The sequence below is a fragment of the Diachasmimorpha longicaudata genome, chromosome 9, assembly GCF_034640455.1.
Source record: "Diachasmimorpha longicaudata isolate KC_UGA_2023 chromosome 9, iyDiaLong2, whole genome shotgun sequence".
Lineage (NCBI taxonomy): Eukaryota > Metazoa > Arthropoda > Insecta > Hymenoptera > Braconidae > Diachasmimorpha > Diachasmimorpha longicaudata.
The window spans coordinates 3,495,612-3,510,751 of NC_087233.1; the positions used below are offsets into that span (position 1 = coordinate 3,495,612).

Consider the following 15,140-nt stretch of genomic DNA (forward strand, 5'->3'; position numbering starts at 1 on the left):
CCTGAGGGTAGAGCTCCCTTAAGGTTGTCACGCGACAGTTTCTGTAAAAAGTTAATAAGCTGTCAAACGACCCATTCAAACAAATTAATTACCAATGAAATCAATAATCAATTAAATGAATTATTTCTCATTCGAGTCTTCCATGAAAATAATAAAAGTGACAAATGAACAACTCCAAATGAGTAATTGAGCTAAAAAATTCAATAACTCCCACATTTTTCATTAAAAAATAATTTACCATAAAATTGTTATCGTATTGGGGATGGGGGTGCAATAAAAAATCCACGGAGTCAATAATTTTCCTAATGTTTATTAATAAACATTTCATATAGATTATTTTTAGTTCATTATAATTTTAAATACCTGCTGTCGCAATTGTAGGTCTTTTTTTCATTATTTTTCTTTCAAATCGTTATTTACACTATTCAGTATAAAATGCGAGTTCGAGATTAAATCACACCACTATGTTAGTATTGTTTTTCATCCTTAATCATGTTTTTTTTATTTCTCATGATGCTCTTGTTGAATCGAGTTAGTAATAATGATTTTTGAATCCATTCGTCATGTGGACACTATCTGTCATCGATTTAATAATTATCAATGCTTGTACTCAGGAAAATGCGTAGGGGTTAGTAGGGCAGTATTTTCATTATCACTAGTGTTGTTTGTATTTAATTCATTTGGATTACCATTATTTATGTTACAATCTAGACTATTGTTATCGTCTAGTGGGCATTTTTTATTATTAGGCGTGTGATTCACATCGATACCACGTAATTCGGGGCATATTAATTTTAATTGTTGTTGGGATTGAGCATTTTTGATGATCTTAGTATCATTATCATGACCATTGTCAGTGGTAAATGAAAATGGATAGTAGCCACATTTGTTTAATGGCAGTTTATCATCCGGCAGTTGTTGATGATTTATTAATTCTTGATTTTTATCAGTTGTTACTGCTGTTGATGGTAATGCCATTGATGAAGATATTGGTGGTGGCTGCTGGGGTGGTCGACGCTCTATCCTCTCCTCACTCGTCCACCGGGCTAATGGTTGTTGAGCTTGAATAAATGCATCACTAGAAAATAACAAGACTATGACCAAGCCCCCGATGGATTTTTATTTTTAACACGGACGTCTAAAAAAAAATTGCAAGCATGCCCAGAGACATTTTTTCTCACTGAGAAAATATTCAATGAAAATTATGGTAATTATCAATTGCAAAATCAATTTGAAGAGATAAAAGTTACAGAATATTCCGGATAAATTTCATTTCAGTTCCGTTGAAATTTTCATAATGAGAAAATATTGGTAATTTTTATTGAAATATTTTCCGATGTGATTTTTTCTTCACAAGTTTTTATTCTTTGTCACGTGGATATGTCTGTGGTTTCCCTCGGTAAATAATAAATGCTTATGCAGCTCCGCCATCTTTTGGAATTATACAAATGTTTAGACAATTCGAGGGAATTCCAAACGTTTCTAGAATATTTGAAACAATAAACGACCTTGGACGTATCCACGTACAGTGGCAGATGTATTAAAAATACAATCGCCTTCAATATTTTTTTTCCATTCAAAACAATCTTGTTTTTTCGTTCCAATATTTATTTATCATCGGCTAGACATGTTACTCGTGAATAATTGAATGCAAAAGGAAAATACAAAACTGACATCACTGAACTAAAATTGTTCATTCCATTTTTTTAAAGAGCTTTCAATTATTTTCGAGGACATGTGGTATGCAAGGTCCGACGTTTGTTAGTCGGGTTATAGAAAACTTTGAAAATCTTTCGCTTTACCTTCAACAGCAAAATTATTATAAATTTTCTAAAGCCTCCGCTATGATATCTCCAAGCCTCTGGGATCACTGGCCATTGCTTCCCAGTGGCTTGAATTATTATTATTATTTTATTTATGTTGACTTGGGGGAAGGGCGGGGGAGATTTTATTTAACAGCAGAAGATTTGATTTAAAAATTTGTTTTTTTTTTTTTCGTAAAAAATCTGCTTCTGTTTATGATGTCATTTTTTCATCGTGTGCTTTTTGGATTGATAATTGACGACCGATACCTTTCGCTATCGGGTGTTTCACCCCTAGTGTTTGAGCCTCTGTCAGGATCGGCAGTTTCATAGATTCCCTCCTCCTCGTGCATTTGATGTGAATGCTGATGGGTATGCTGATGTGTGCCGTACGGGCTTCGCGATGCAGGCTGACGATATCTACCATAGACAAGTCTAGGATCATCGTCGCGAACGCGGCTGCACCTTCTGCTTCTACGCAGGAGGATTATATTCATAATTTCGTTTTCCCTTTTGTCAGCATCAATCTCCATTAACCCATTGACGTACATGGCATTAGGAATTTTTGGTTTTTATAGATTTTGATTTTTGGAAGATTTGTACTGGTTCGATTTTCCAATTTTGTCATTTTTAGGTTTTTAGTGTAGGGGATAATGTAGAGGTGATTGATTATTTGGAGGTGAAATAAGTTCAATGGGGGATTGAGTTATTTCGGGTGAGGGGAGGGTTCGATTGAGCGCTGTCAATTTTGACGTGGATACGTGTGTAGGGTGGACGTTCGAAAATATTTTGTGGAGGTTCAGGGGGACTGGAGCATTTGGGAATTTTCGGGGAAGTCAGAGGGGATTTTAGGAGCTGGGGGGAAATTCAGGGATTTGCAGAAGGTTGGGGAGGGGTTAAGGGGATTCAAGGATTTTTCAGAATTTTTGGGGAAGTTTTGGGATTTTTTGGGAGATTTTGGGGGATTTTGAGGGAGTTCCAGAATTTTTCAGATGGGTGGACAGAGGGCAGGGAATTTTTTTGGAGTTTATGGGAAATTTAGGGACTTTCCAGCCATTTTTAGAAAATTCCAGAATTTCTTAGGAATCTTGAGAGAATTATGGGAAGTCCCTGAACAAATTTCCCAACAAATGTTGAGAAAGCTCAGGGAATTTCTAGAAGTTATGGGAAATTTCAAGATTTCCTAGGAAATTTGGCGGAATTCTATGAGTTAGCAGTCGTTCTGAGAGAGTTAGAGGAACTTCCAAAAGTTTTTGGAGAAGTTCAGAAACTTTCTAGTTATTTTTATGGAATTTTAGGATTTCCTAGGAATCTTGCGGGGATCCTGAAGTTCCCAGAAACGTTGAAAGAGTTGAGGGAATTTTCTAGAAGGTTTGGAGAACTTCGGGGACTAGAAGTTTGGGGGAAAATCTAGGATTTATTCAAAATCTTATCGAAACTCCAGTTCTCTGGAATTTCGGAAGAGCTCAGAGGATTCCTAGAAGTTTCAGGGGAATTTAGGGACTGTCTAGAAAATCCATACCGACCTGAGAAATTCCTAGATATTTCACAAGACAGGAGATTCCTCCTAAATTCATGAAAAACCCAAGAATTCTCTAGGAAGTTCCAGAAAATTTAGAAACTCTCTAGAATGTCAGAGAAAATTCATAGAAATTCTATAAAATTCTTAGAACTATCTAAAAATTTCGCAAAAAATTCTAGAAATTTGTAAACAAATTCCACTGATTTCCAAAAATTTTTAAAAAATTTCTGAGAATGTCGATGATTTTCTTGACAATTTCCAGGCGCACAAAGACTTCCAGGAGAAAAAAAAACTTCGTATCCACGTCCAACTACAGGTACATCAAAGACCCGGACGATTCAATTTTTTTTTGCGTTAATGGCCGTCAATGGATTAAGCGCACACGTTGCTAAAACCGGTAGGGTGGGGGGACCCGAGTGTTAACAATTAACGCATATCTCACGTAAATAAACTAAAAATTGTCTAAAAAGCGTTTATATATTGTACCTCAATGAAATTCGACATAACCGAGTGGTTCGAAATTATTCCACTCAACAATAAAATATATAATGAGTAATAGTGAATAATATAGTAGTAATAGCATCAAAGCGTTGACAACTAATAATAAAATTTGTTTTTTTAATCGTCATACATAAGCCGTTTCATACAAGGGCCAAAGCCAGGCGGCCAAAACTGCCAAGATAATATAGATATATATAGATATTTATAAAATATACGTTCTTAAAAATTCAAATTGTTGATAATTTCAACATCGTTGAAATTTAAATTGTTATATTTGTATGATAAATTGAACTTACCCCTGTGAGGATTCACTGCATACTGAAGAATCCATTCTGTAGTGTCGTTCACCCTCACCCTCCGATATCCTCATGTCCTCGGATCCACTGGGACTATTGTGACGTGCTGAATGTACCTCAAGTTGACGTATTATATCCTCAAGTGTACGTATACGTATTGGGCCACATGTTGGTGGTACATCATCCTCGTCATCGTCATCTTGATTATCAATGTTGTCTTGTCCATTGTCAATCGATACTTTACGGTATGAATCTGGATATTTACACTCTGCCAATGATTTTGTCAGTGTTTCGTCATCCATAATATTACCAGAACCCGATGGTACACGTGACATACCGTGATGTCTTGCTGCTGTTCTCAGTGCTTGCATCAGTTCACCGTGATAACCATTCAGACTGTTCAGGGTTCGCTGCATCTCCACCATTCGTCCGTCCTCGAGACCTGCTGTTGTTCATTGAAAAAATTTATTACAGATTAATTTATTTATTTATTTGCAGTTTACTGCTCCTTAGGCAGATCCGTGATGAATGAATCTTTTGGAAAATTCTTAAATCGTTTTTTTTTTTTGGGATTTTTTTTTTAAAGTCAAGAGAGAGGAAAATTGTTGGTTCGATCGCTTGATTTTTCTTTTCAACTACAGACTATTCTGGTATTACAATACCGTAACCACCATGTTTCTTTAAAATTCCCTTCTCAGGCAACTTTGTCAGACTGTTCGGTGGGAGATCAATGAAAGAGACAACATCCTCGGCTCCCGTACCTCCATCCTCGTCCTCCATACCCAGCCTCTTCGGTTGTGATTTGTGATCCCTGAAAAATTATCGTGTGAAAGGTGGGAAATTTCATTTTGATTAGAGAGAGGAGGTGGGGGAGGGAGAATTTTTTCTTGGGGGTAGTTGTCAGTGTGAGGTACGGTAATAAATAAATGGCCAATTAGCCTGGGGGGGAGGGCTTCGTTAATTTTAGTGTGGAAAATTGCTCTACTTTTCAGATGACGAATTAATGGGATTTTACGGTTGGACATACGTTTTTATGCCGAATTTTTAGAGATCAAGGGAGATTGGGGTTAGATTATGATATTTATGTGGTACATTCTAGCCCTCAATTTCGTTGTTATATATGAGAAAAGATTTTCTATAAAAAGTCTATCAAAGTTTTTACAGGATTTTGTAATAAAATCCTAGAGAACTTCTTGAATTAAATTTTTAATGCGGCACCGAACGCGCGCTGTTATTATAAAAATTATCATTGAATTTTTCGTAATTAAGTGAGTTTTAAATTGAAATTAACTGCCTCAGACGGCTGAGCCAATGATTAAGCGTGACAAACTTTTTAGATATTGATAGTGTCGATGCCTTTTTTCATAAATCGATTAAAAAACCATCGATTCTCGAAACTCAAAATTTTATGGATAAAATTTTCGTCGAATTTCAGGAAAAAATTATATTTGAGTTATTAATAATTCCAGTGCTTGCATTGAAATTTTTTTTTTGGCCAATATTTTGCGCCTCTTTTCGCGTCCTAGTACCAGAATGTTCCTTAGAAATTTTTGTTCGGTGTACTTTAGCCTAAATATTTTTTTAGAAATTCTCTTTTTTAGCGCTGAGAAGTTTAAAGAAAGTGTACAGAGCTCTTGTTGGTTTTTCCTGGGGCGGAACGATGAATAATTAAACGCAGTGGCTCCCACTTGTTTTTAACATTTTTTTTTTTAACCGTTGGTTTGTCTCTTTGGAAAAACGGGGAATGAAAGAAATTGGTAAATTTCCTTTCTACTTGTATTTATCTTTGGAAGACTCTATAAACGTGACTTACTTCAGACGTGGCCCATCCGGAGTTCCGACGTTATTCTGGGATTGAAACAGCACGCGTTGGGCATCAGAACTAGGCAGCATTAAAACATTATGAGTTTTTTCCCCCTCGTTTTGACGATAAAGTGCACGTAAAAACGATGAGGATAAATTAATTATTGTTACGGTTATTTATTTTTGTTCAGAGAGTTGCGAATGAAAGCTTTGGGATTCTCATATTTTTCTTTTCTCTAGTTTTGCTTGGAAAGGATTTTATTCATGTTCTCAAAAATTCAAGAATCAGCAGGAAAGAGTCCGAAGGATTTTAAATGAATAGAAAAATTCGAATGATAAATCGTGGAGGAAAAATATTGAAAGTTGAATTTCTGGATTTTACGGAAAAGTCAAGACGAAAGAAATAGAGAGAAGGAAAATTGAGATAATTTATAAAAATAGAGAGGGATCTTCATATTTATGAAAAAATTGAGATAAAAAAATGATAGACAGGAAAATGTTTCAATTTGTATTACAGAATTTTCTAGATGTTCAGACGAGAAGAAAAATTGTGTACAATTTATAAAACTGTAGAGGGATATTTATTTTTATTGTAAATCAATTCACACAAAGAAAAGTACTATCGACAGACATAATAATTGAATTTGAAGTCTACAATTTTTTAGAGAATTGAACATGACAGAAAAAATTTTATTCAACTTATAAAAATGGAAAGAATCATCAAATTTTATTTGAAAAAAAATATGAAGCAAAAACATTGTACTGAAAAAAAAAAATTGAATTTGACTTCCAAAATTTTCTAGAGACTTCAAGATCCAACAAATGGAGAAAGGAAAAATTGTATACAATTTACAAAAATGGAGAGGGCTCTTTATTCTCAAATCCTCCATCAATCAATTGGTCAAATTGTCAATTTATCCTCATTATTTTCCTACGATAATGATTGAAAAAAAAATATATTCTCACCTATACGGAGCCATACTGTCAAATGCCAATATCTTGTTGCCATCCAGTGCAGCACTCTCAGGTGGATGATTTGCCGGTATTGTTGTATATGTTTTTGGTTTTGGATTTCTCTGGTACGGTGGATCGCATTTCTGGATTGTTGTACTCTTTCGTCTGCGGGATATTTCATTGAGTAATCATTAAAATTAAACCATTCGTTATTATCGATAATAGTCTTAGTATTACTTTTGGTATCATAATGCAGTTAAAAAAAATATGTAAAAAACGCATGGGACAACGAAGCGCATGCACGCTAAGGATAACAACTGTTATGTAAATTAATGGATAAATAAATTAATTTATAATATTTATCAGAGTGCATTGGGGGCTTTATATTGTCGCGTCTCGAGTCTACGTGAAAGCATTGGAAATCAATTCAACTACAGTCGTTACTCGGGTCATTTTTTTTTTTTTTAACTCGAGGCGGACAAATTGGATGGCAGACTCGACGATTCTCAGATACGTCGAATCAATGAAATTGAGAAAAAAAAAAATTTATAAATAAAATGCTGAGATTTTCTATGCACGGTCGGATTCATGGCACTTTAGCTATCGGGGCTACCATCTAATCACGGCTTGTTGCATGCGAATTTTCTCTCTCTCTCTCTCTCGCTCTCTCTTTTTTTTTTTAATGTAATTTTATTTCTCTCCTGGCATAAACATTCAACCAGTCAAATGGTACACCCGCAGCTGGCCTCGATTTTTTTTTAGTCACTCGTTTGTGATTTGCGGTTTTTTTTTTCCTTTTCACTGCATTTTCGCTTTTAACGCAATCACTTTTGGACTTTCTCCCTTCGGTTCTCCCCGCAGCACCCGTCAACCAAATCGAATAGGAATAAATTAAACAGAGAAATATTTGAGTAGTTGATGGTACAGTCTGTGGTTTTCGGTCTTGGTGGAATTAATTGCTGGCGAGAAAATTTTTTTTATTATTGGAAATTGTGGCGTGAGAATGACACTGGTAATCTGGTAGAGAAAAAAATTTTTCTGGATCTCGAGTTTGGAATTTATTTGTCTTGAATTGTTTGTGGTATCTCATGTACGATTAATTGTATATAAATTACGGGAATTAATTAGATATTATTCGGTTATTTTTTTAAAGAAATTTTGTAGAGGAGTTTCGTTTATTAATTAATTGATTAGTCTCCAATTTCGACGACTGCAGATGATCTCACGTGAATTCCACTAACAATTATTTATTTTTTATGAAGAAAACAAATTTTCCCAATTTTTTGGGAAAAAAAAATTTTTCCCAATTTTTTTTTCAACTTTCTTGTAATTTATTCAAATGTTAATTACTAGTGGAGGTTAAAATAGTCATTATCTAGAACATCACAACTGACGCGAGTGAAATATCCCATAAAAATCCCTTGAGTTTTTTTTTTTTTTTTTTTGAGGGAATACTAAAGTGTTAATTTTTTCTCGTCAGTGTACGTTAATCATTGCTGAATAATCAATTGATTTACTAATTCCCCTTGCGTTAAGAAATATTTTTTACTACCAGATAATCAGTTAAAGTTGAGGATTCAGTATTTTTCTTGGGTAAAATAATTTTATCATATCGCCAGTCGGAAAATCACTGTTTGCCTTTCTAATTATGTGACTTTTGACTGCTGACATCGTTAGCCGTGACGAGATTATTGGACGGTTGGTGGAACGGGCTAGGGGTGAGGGGGATGGGGATGTTCTTCGAGAGAGAATGAATAGTGCAGTAACTTTTGGATGAGTCTGGTGGAGGTGGGGTTACAACCAAGACCTCCTGAGCATTTTACAACTTGACGAGTGGCAAAAGGGAAGTGAGACCGGATAAAAGTCGTTAAGTTGGCGTGTAGATTGATGGGATAATTTTTTAAGTCGGAAGCTTGTTGAAGCTTGTCAAAAAAGTTTTCAGTAACCTTCGTGACTTACACCCTGTGATTCACAAAGGATATGGAAAAAAATTAATGGAAATAGAGGGAGTACTGAGGAGGGGATGTTTTAATTCATGAAAGAAAATTCTCGTGAGAGATTTAATTACTTCGAATGCGTTGAATTTTTTTTCAAGTAATTTTTTTCATTCTCTCAAAAAATTATACTTTTTTTTTTTTTTGCAGGAGAACCGTGCAAAAATTCCGTCACGGCTGCATCGATTTTACCCCGTTTTGCGTCATGCTGCTCTTATTTTTGCGGCTTCTCATGGCTCCGATATGCGCTTGCGCTCTCTTGGTCCAGATAGAGTGCCTCTCACAATTTTTTTTTTGTCTTCTCCACTCACCAGCGAGATAATTAAACAAAAACATGAAAAATAAACGAGAGGAAAAATCATATTCACCTCATTATCAAAAGACGATTCCATTCCAGGGGAATAACGATAGTTTTGTTTTGGTTTGGTTTTTTTTTTTTGCAAAAGCATGAGAATGATTGCTATGCGGAGAGCCATGAAAACATCTTGGATTATTCATATTTACGGTGAAAGTATGCGCTATATTTTGAATAATGAGCAATGTACAAACGTATGGGGATCATCACTCGGTGACAATTGGCTGTTATTCGGTGAAATTGTAATTCAAAATTTGATAATTCAAGTGTCAATTAATTTACACGTATCACGGCCAGTGTGGATAGCAAATGAGGCCGCAAAATGGCGCCCTCGGTAAACATGAAAATTAATAATTCGTTAATACAACCGCAAAATTGTTAACACTTGAAATAAAGCCTCAAACAGTGGCTATTTGGCCACTGAATTTCATTACTTTCGATTTACATCGATAACAAGATACTCATTCAACCCCTACAATCTTGATTTTTTTAAACATTTAATTAACGGATTTTTCCAAATTGGCGATTAAATTTTTTACGGATTTTTCTACAAAAAAAAATTCTAAACTCGTTCAAAAAATATTCAGGGGTTGAGGAATACTCAATTAGCAATAATTTAGCAATGTCAATTATAATTTGAGTCTTCATTGTTTAACAATCCTCATAATTTAATTATCAATTGCTTAAATTCAATTTTAAATTGTTTTTTGTAGTTTTGATCGTTTACTGAGCAAAAAAAATGTAAAAAAACCTCCAAATTCGGGATTAAATTCTCAATTACTCAAACAATTGTTAAACAATCGATGATAATTTATCGCGATACTTGAGCAAGTGGCATTGAAATAATAAATTATTTATAAATGAGGATAAAAGCGCAAGCGAATAGTGAGCGATTAGAGTATACGCATATATGTGCTATCACGTGTTTCAAGTGATTTATTAAATTTTTTAAAATTCTGTCAGAGTGCAGGCACAATGTTATTTGCGAATAATCACAATCACGATTAACGGGGAGAAAAAAAACCCAATAAATATGTACCACATGTAATATTTTATGGACCCGTAAATGACGCTTTGAACCTGACTAAAATCATTGATAATTGTCATTCGAGCAAATTAATATATTGATGAGATGACATGTAACGTACAGTTCGTATATAAATATATATACATATACACTTAAATTGAAAAGAAATATATATTATAGTTGGGACAAATAATAGGAAGAAATTAATGGTAAATAAAATGATATTTGAAATTATACATGAGGATATAGAAAGAAAGTTCTACGTGTATGTATCTGCACACTAACCTGAGACAGAGGGAGAAGTTTTTATGTACTACGACTGACCTGTAGCAGAGAGCCATCAGAGCAAATACTACGAAAACACCCCCTACCACCGACATGAGCATACCAACTAAAAATACTGTGTTAGAGCCGTGGTAGTTCTCTGATTTAATAAATAATGTTGAGTGCAATATTTTTAGAAATTTTTTTTTCACCGTTTCAAATTTTATTGTCCATCGGGGTTGAGGGGGTGGTTTTAGTACGTATGTATATTATTAGTTTTTTCATCCGAGCGTCCCACAGCATGCAGACAGACAGAGATGGCAGTGACAGACAGAAACAGACAGAAAACAGAGAAGCCAATATCAGCACATTTATACACGACCATCAAGATTTTTTTATAATCTCATATTGTCACAATTTTTTTAATTTTAAATTGAAGGGGTTGAGGGAGTTAAGGGGGGAATCCTTATGTCTAGATAATAGCCTTCGGCATCTGGAGTATTCTTTGGCAATTGGAGGAATTTTTTAATCAATTTTGAACTCTCGGAAATTCCATTTTTCGGAAATTTGAGTGACTAATGGGCCGTTATTCAGTGATTAGTTATTAATTCGCCACTGAGGTTAATCATCGGGGGTGAATGGCGCTTCATTAATGGGGATTGAAGTCGACGAATTGATGAGAGGGAAACATTCAAGAGAATGACAGATCAAAAATTTGATGACAAGTTTTTTTCCCATTTTTTTTTTCGTTTATGGTACATTTTGGGTGTCAAATTCTGTCAGTGAGATTTATGATTAAGGGCATACAAGCAGCTGGCACATTCGCGTGACCACCATGTTAGGTTCCATATAGACAAATAAACGTATGAATGATAAATTAAAAGATCCATTAAAATTAAATACTGATTTAATGGAAAGAGTGAGATTCCATTGGAATTTTTTTTTCGTTCAACTTTGTTAGAAAAAAAATATTTCTCCACCGATCGATCTCCCTGGATGTGAAAAGACGTGAAAAATGTGGGTGGAAAGGGTCACAGAAATGAAGAAGGATAGTTGAAGAATGGTGACATGGGCCAGGTGAGATCGATCGGTTAATTTTCTACTGACGTGATTTCAAGTCGTATCTCTACTATTCAAAATGACTTTTTATTTCACTTTTTTCCGTCAATTTTCGATCTTGTGATATTCAAAGTCGATGACAAATTCCCCGGTACTGTATACAGATTTGTCCAGGCCCTATCGTACACAAAAATCGACAAAGAAAATGCAAATAGAGTAGAGTAAAAAATATTTTTGCAGATGTTTACACTGTCAATAGTCGATCCTCTTTCACGATTCACCGAGTTAAAGCGGTTTATGATTTATTTTCATCCCCCAAAAAAATCCTCGATACGAAGATGTACCGAGTGATTTTCTATTTTTTACTCTTTCAAATGTTTTAGTAGTAAAAAAATATTTTTCTGTAGAATAAACAATAGTACAACGATAGACCATAATTGAGAGAAGAGAATGGGATTCGGTAGATCAGAAATAAACATCAAATACGCTAATTAAATATACGACAATACGTATAATTCAATTAATAATTTGCTGTTTTTTTGGTAGTCGTGGAGAACAATAAATCACTTTTATGTTATATACTCACAGGGAAAAATTTATACTATATTATAATATAATATATATATTAATTATATTATAATTCATAAGAGGACACGACATAGACCTCACTATTTTTCACCTGTTAATTTTCCTCATAGAACCGAATAAATGAAATTAAATTTCTACAGCGGAAATAATTACGGGACAATTCACGTAATTTTCAATGAATAGATTTTCCGGTACTTTGTAAAGGGCAAAAAAAATATTTTTCATTTTCCCTTACTTTCCCTAAAAAGCATATTCAACTGGCCCACCTCACATGGCAAAAAATATATAAAATATATCCCTCCGATATTAGTTTATACATTTTTCACGAATTAAAAGAAAGTAAATCGACCCAACTCACATATTTCTAGATAAATTTTTCCATGGAGTTGCAAATTGTTAATTAAATTGAATAAACGAGGGCAATTGTATATGTAAAAAAAACGTGTTGGCCGCGTGCGATGCCTCCTTCATCATCCAGCTAGGCACGATATTACTTGACGACGACGACGACGACGACAGGCGTTGCTTTCACTTAATTACAAAAGAAAAAACTACGCACGTTTCCCTCGATTGTATTATTTAAAAAATAATAATTCATTAACCGAAACATTGAAAATAATTTTGAGTGATTGGGTGGAGATCGAGTGAAGATCGTACGTAATTTTTCCAGTCATAATTACTTTTCTCTTTCTTATTATTTGCTACTGTACCTGTAGCAAAGAGCCATTAGTGCAAAACAAATGAAGACCCCTTTCACGACACTCAGCAGGATTAATACCATTGCCATTCGACTAAGACTCTGCGGGCTGTTCTCCTCTGAAAACATATCAATCCTAGTTTTTTTTACCGAAATTGATTTCTAAGTTGTGTTTATTCTCATCAGTTAATCCCCAACGGATGTCCACTCCTCGGCTGGACAACTTGTATTTATTAATAATAATTTATATATTTATTATTGATTAATATGTCGTTGGAACAATCACCAGCCACTGCTACACCACCTGGCTTACGTTATACGCGTAAAAAAATCATGTTTATTTATTATATTTAACATTAATCTATGTGCACAGCTGATAGTATGGCCCTAAGAATACTCAAGCGCCCGTTGTTCAACAATAACAGGATTAATCATATATTAATTTCATTAAACAGACGTTTATCATCGGAGAAGTGCCTGGAGCTGAGGGAGAAGTGCCAGGTTTTTCCCCAAAATTACGAATTCAATAATTAAATCCATAATCCTGACGCCTGATTCACGAGGAGAATCAATTTCGTAATGGTAAACAGTAAAGATCCATCGGAGTAATGAGTGTGTTTATGAATAAAAAAAAAATTCAATTCTCTACGAAATTTATTTGAAATAACGAAACGATATACCGGATATCTCGGTAGTATATCTTGATTGCGACGCTGTGTCAATTTGGATAAACGAAGGAATTGATTTCCTGGGGAAGCTTTTAAGGGGGAGAGAGAACTAGAGAGTCCTAGAGTAGTAGAATACCACCAACACCCTCCAGACTCTCCACAAATATTTTTACGAATTGTTATCACAATTTTTTTATCGATTCATTCACTATAGACTCGACACTTCGCTCCTCCCTCACATTACTTTCTCCATTTTATACCTAATGTGGTAGTTTTTTTAAATAATAAATGATCATCAGGGGTGTTGATGATGTTAGCACTTGGCCAGCTAGAAGAATCATTCTGTATTTCGTTAATTTCACTAGATATTCAATTGTCTAGGGGTAAATTAAGGGAAAAAGTTGACACTTACCGTAGGGGGTCTCTTTCTTCTGGTGTTTATTTGCTGATTCAGTTGGTTTACCAGCTGGTGCTTCAGTGCTTGTTGTTGTTGGTTTTGGTGTTGGTATGTAACTCTGTATTGAACAGTCAGGACCACTCCAACCGGGCTCGCAGTGACATTTGTTCACATTTGTGCACACCTGGTACCATCACGTGGTTTTTCAAGTTAAATTTACAATTGCAAATACATTTGTCTTATGTTTGAATGGATTTCGAGGCTGACGGACGGAATGACATGATAATGCATCAGATTATTATCTTACCCCGTTTCCTGAGCATTCCAAGTCGTGCTGATTACTTGGACATTTTCCTTGGTCTATGTATGGAAATACATTGGTGCATGTTTGATTGACGCATATCTGCAGTGAAAGAATATAAATTTATCAGAGAAATTGTTCTTCGTAATTTTTTCGAGATATTTTTAAACATGAAAATATTTAAGTACCAAATTATCACCGCAAGATGTACCATCGTGAACTAATCCCATTCCTGGAAGATCTTTACCTTCCACTTTACCACTGGTAGCTCTGCAAGGGAGAAAAATATGAGTAATGTCAATATTGAAAGGATAACAGACTGATGGGAAAAAAATTAGAAGATAAACTGACTTGCACTCGTACTCCTTTCCCCTGATTGATATGATGGTTCTGGACCAAGATGGGTCCATACCATCGATCACCGGCTGTTCACTTCCGTCTTGACATTGAAGAGAACCACATCGTACATTTCTTCAACAAGAAAAAAAAATGAATCAGACGCTTTTCAAGGAAAAAGTGCTGGACGTGTGATACCCACCCAGACTCGCATTTAACGAAATGACCAGCTGAATCTGTACCGCAGTGTCCATTTATCGAGCCCTTGGAGTTAAATTGCTCGAAGCACTGCATATCCCCGGCCTTTCCCTGATCCCCCCAGACTTGGGTACATTGGACATTGAGATCAGGACAAAAACCGCTGAAGCAGAAGCTCTCGTTGTTGGCGCAGGGCTTTCCATTCTTCTTGTAGAGATCAACCGGACATTGACCACTCTCACCAGTGCAAACTTCAGGCAAATCACATTCGTTTGATGATTCACGGCAAATCGAGCCCCTCGGGAGCAACTGTTTGGTGGTGAAAAACATCCGGTATGAAGTGCCTTCGTTAATTATTCATTATAAATTAAATGGAAC

The 15,140-nt window shown here is 35.1% G+C and overlaps 1 protein-coding gene across 20 annotated transcripts in view; it reads right to left on the reverse strand.

Moving 5' to 3' along the window:
• Positions 1-294: 294 nt before the first annotated feature.
• The window catches only part of Mmd (mind-meld), a 55,855-nt gene continuing 41,009 nt past the window's right edge, over positions 295-15,140 (reverse strand). For 3 of the 20 annotated variants that reach the window (XM_064127429.1, XM_064127430.1, XM_064127427.1), the window contains 12 exons: positions 14,767-15,071; positions 14,580-14,699; positions 14,417-14,498; positions 14,235-14,330; positions 13,943-14,111; positions 10,540-10,678; positions 6,891-7,043; positions 5,935-6,003; positions 4,784-4,932; positions 4,122-4,566; positions 2,073-2,276; positions 295-1,078 (listed from right to left, as the gene is read on the reverse strand). In XM_064127429.1, the coding sequence (XP_063983499.1) occupies positions 598-1,078; positions 2,073-2,276; positions 4,122-4,566; positions 4,784-4,932; positions 5,935-6,003; positions 6,891-7,043; positions 10,540-10,678; positions 13,943-14,111; positions 14,235-14,330; positions 14,417-14,498; positions 14,580-14,699; positions 14,767-15,071 (2,412 nt within the window). In that variant the 3' untranslated portion in view covers positions 295-597. Of the gene's footprint in view, positions 1,079-2,072; positions 2,277-4,121; positions 4,567-4,783; positions 4,933-5,934; positions 6,004-6,890; positions 7,044-10,539; positions 10,679-12,875; positions 12,982-13,942; positions 14,112-14,234; positions 14,331-14,416; positions 14,499-14,579; positions 14,700-14,766; positions 15,072-15,140 lie in introns of all 20 variants that reach the window. The other 17 variants (XM_064127448.1, XM_064127435.1, XM_064127447.1 and 14 more) reach the window with 15 other exon arrangements.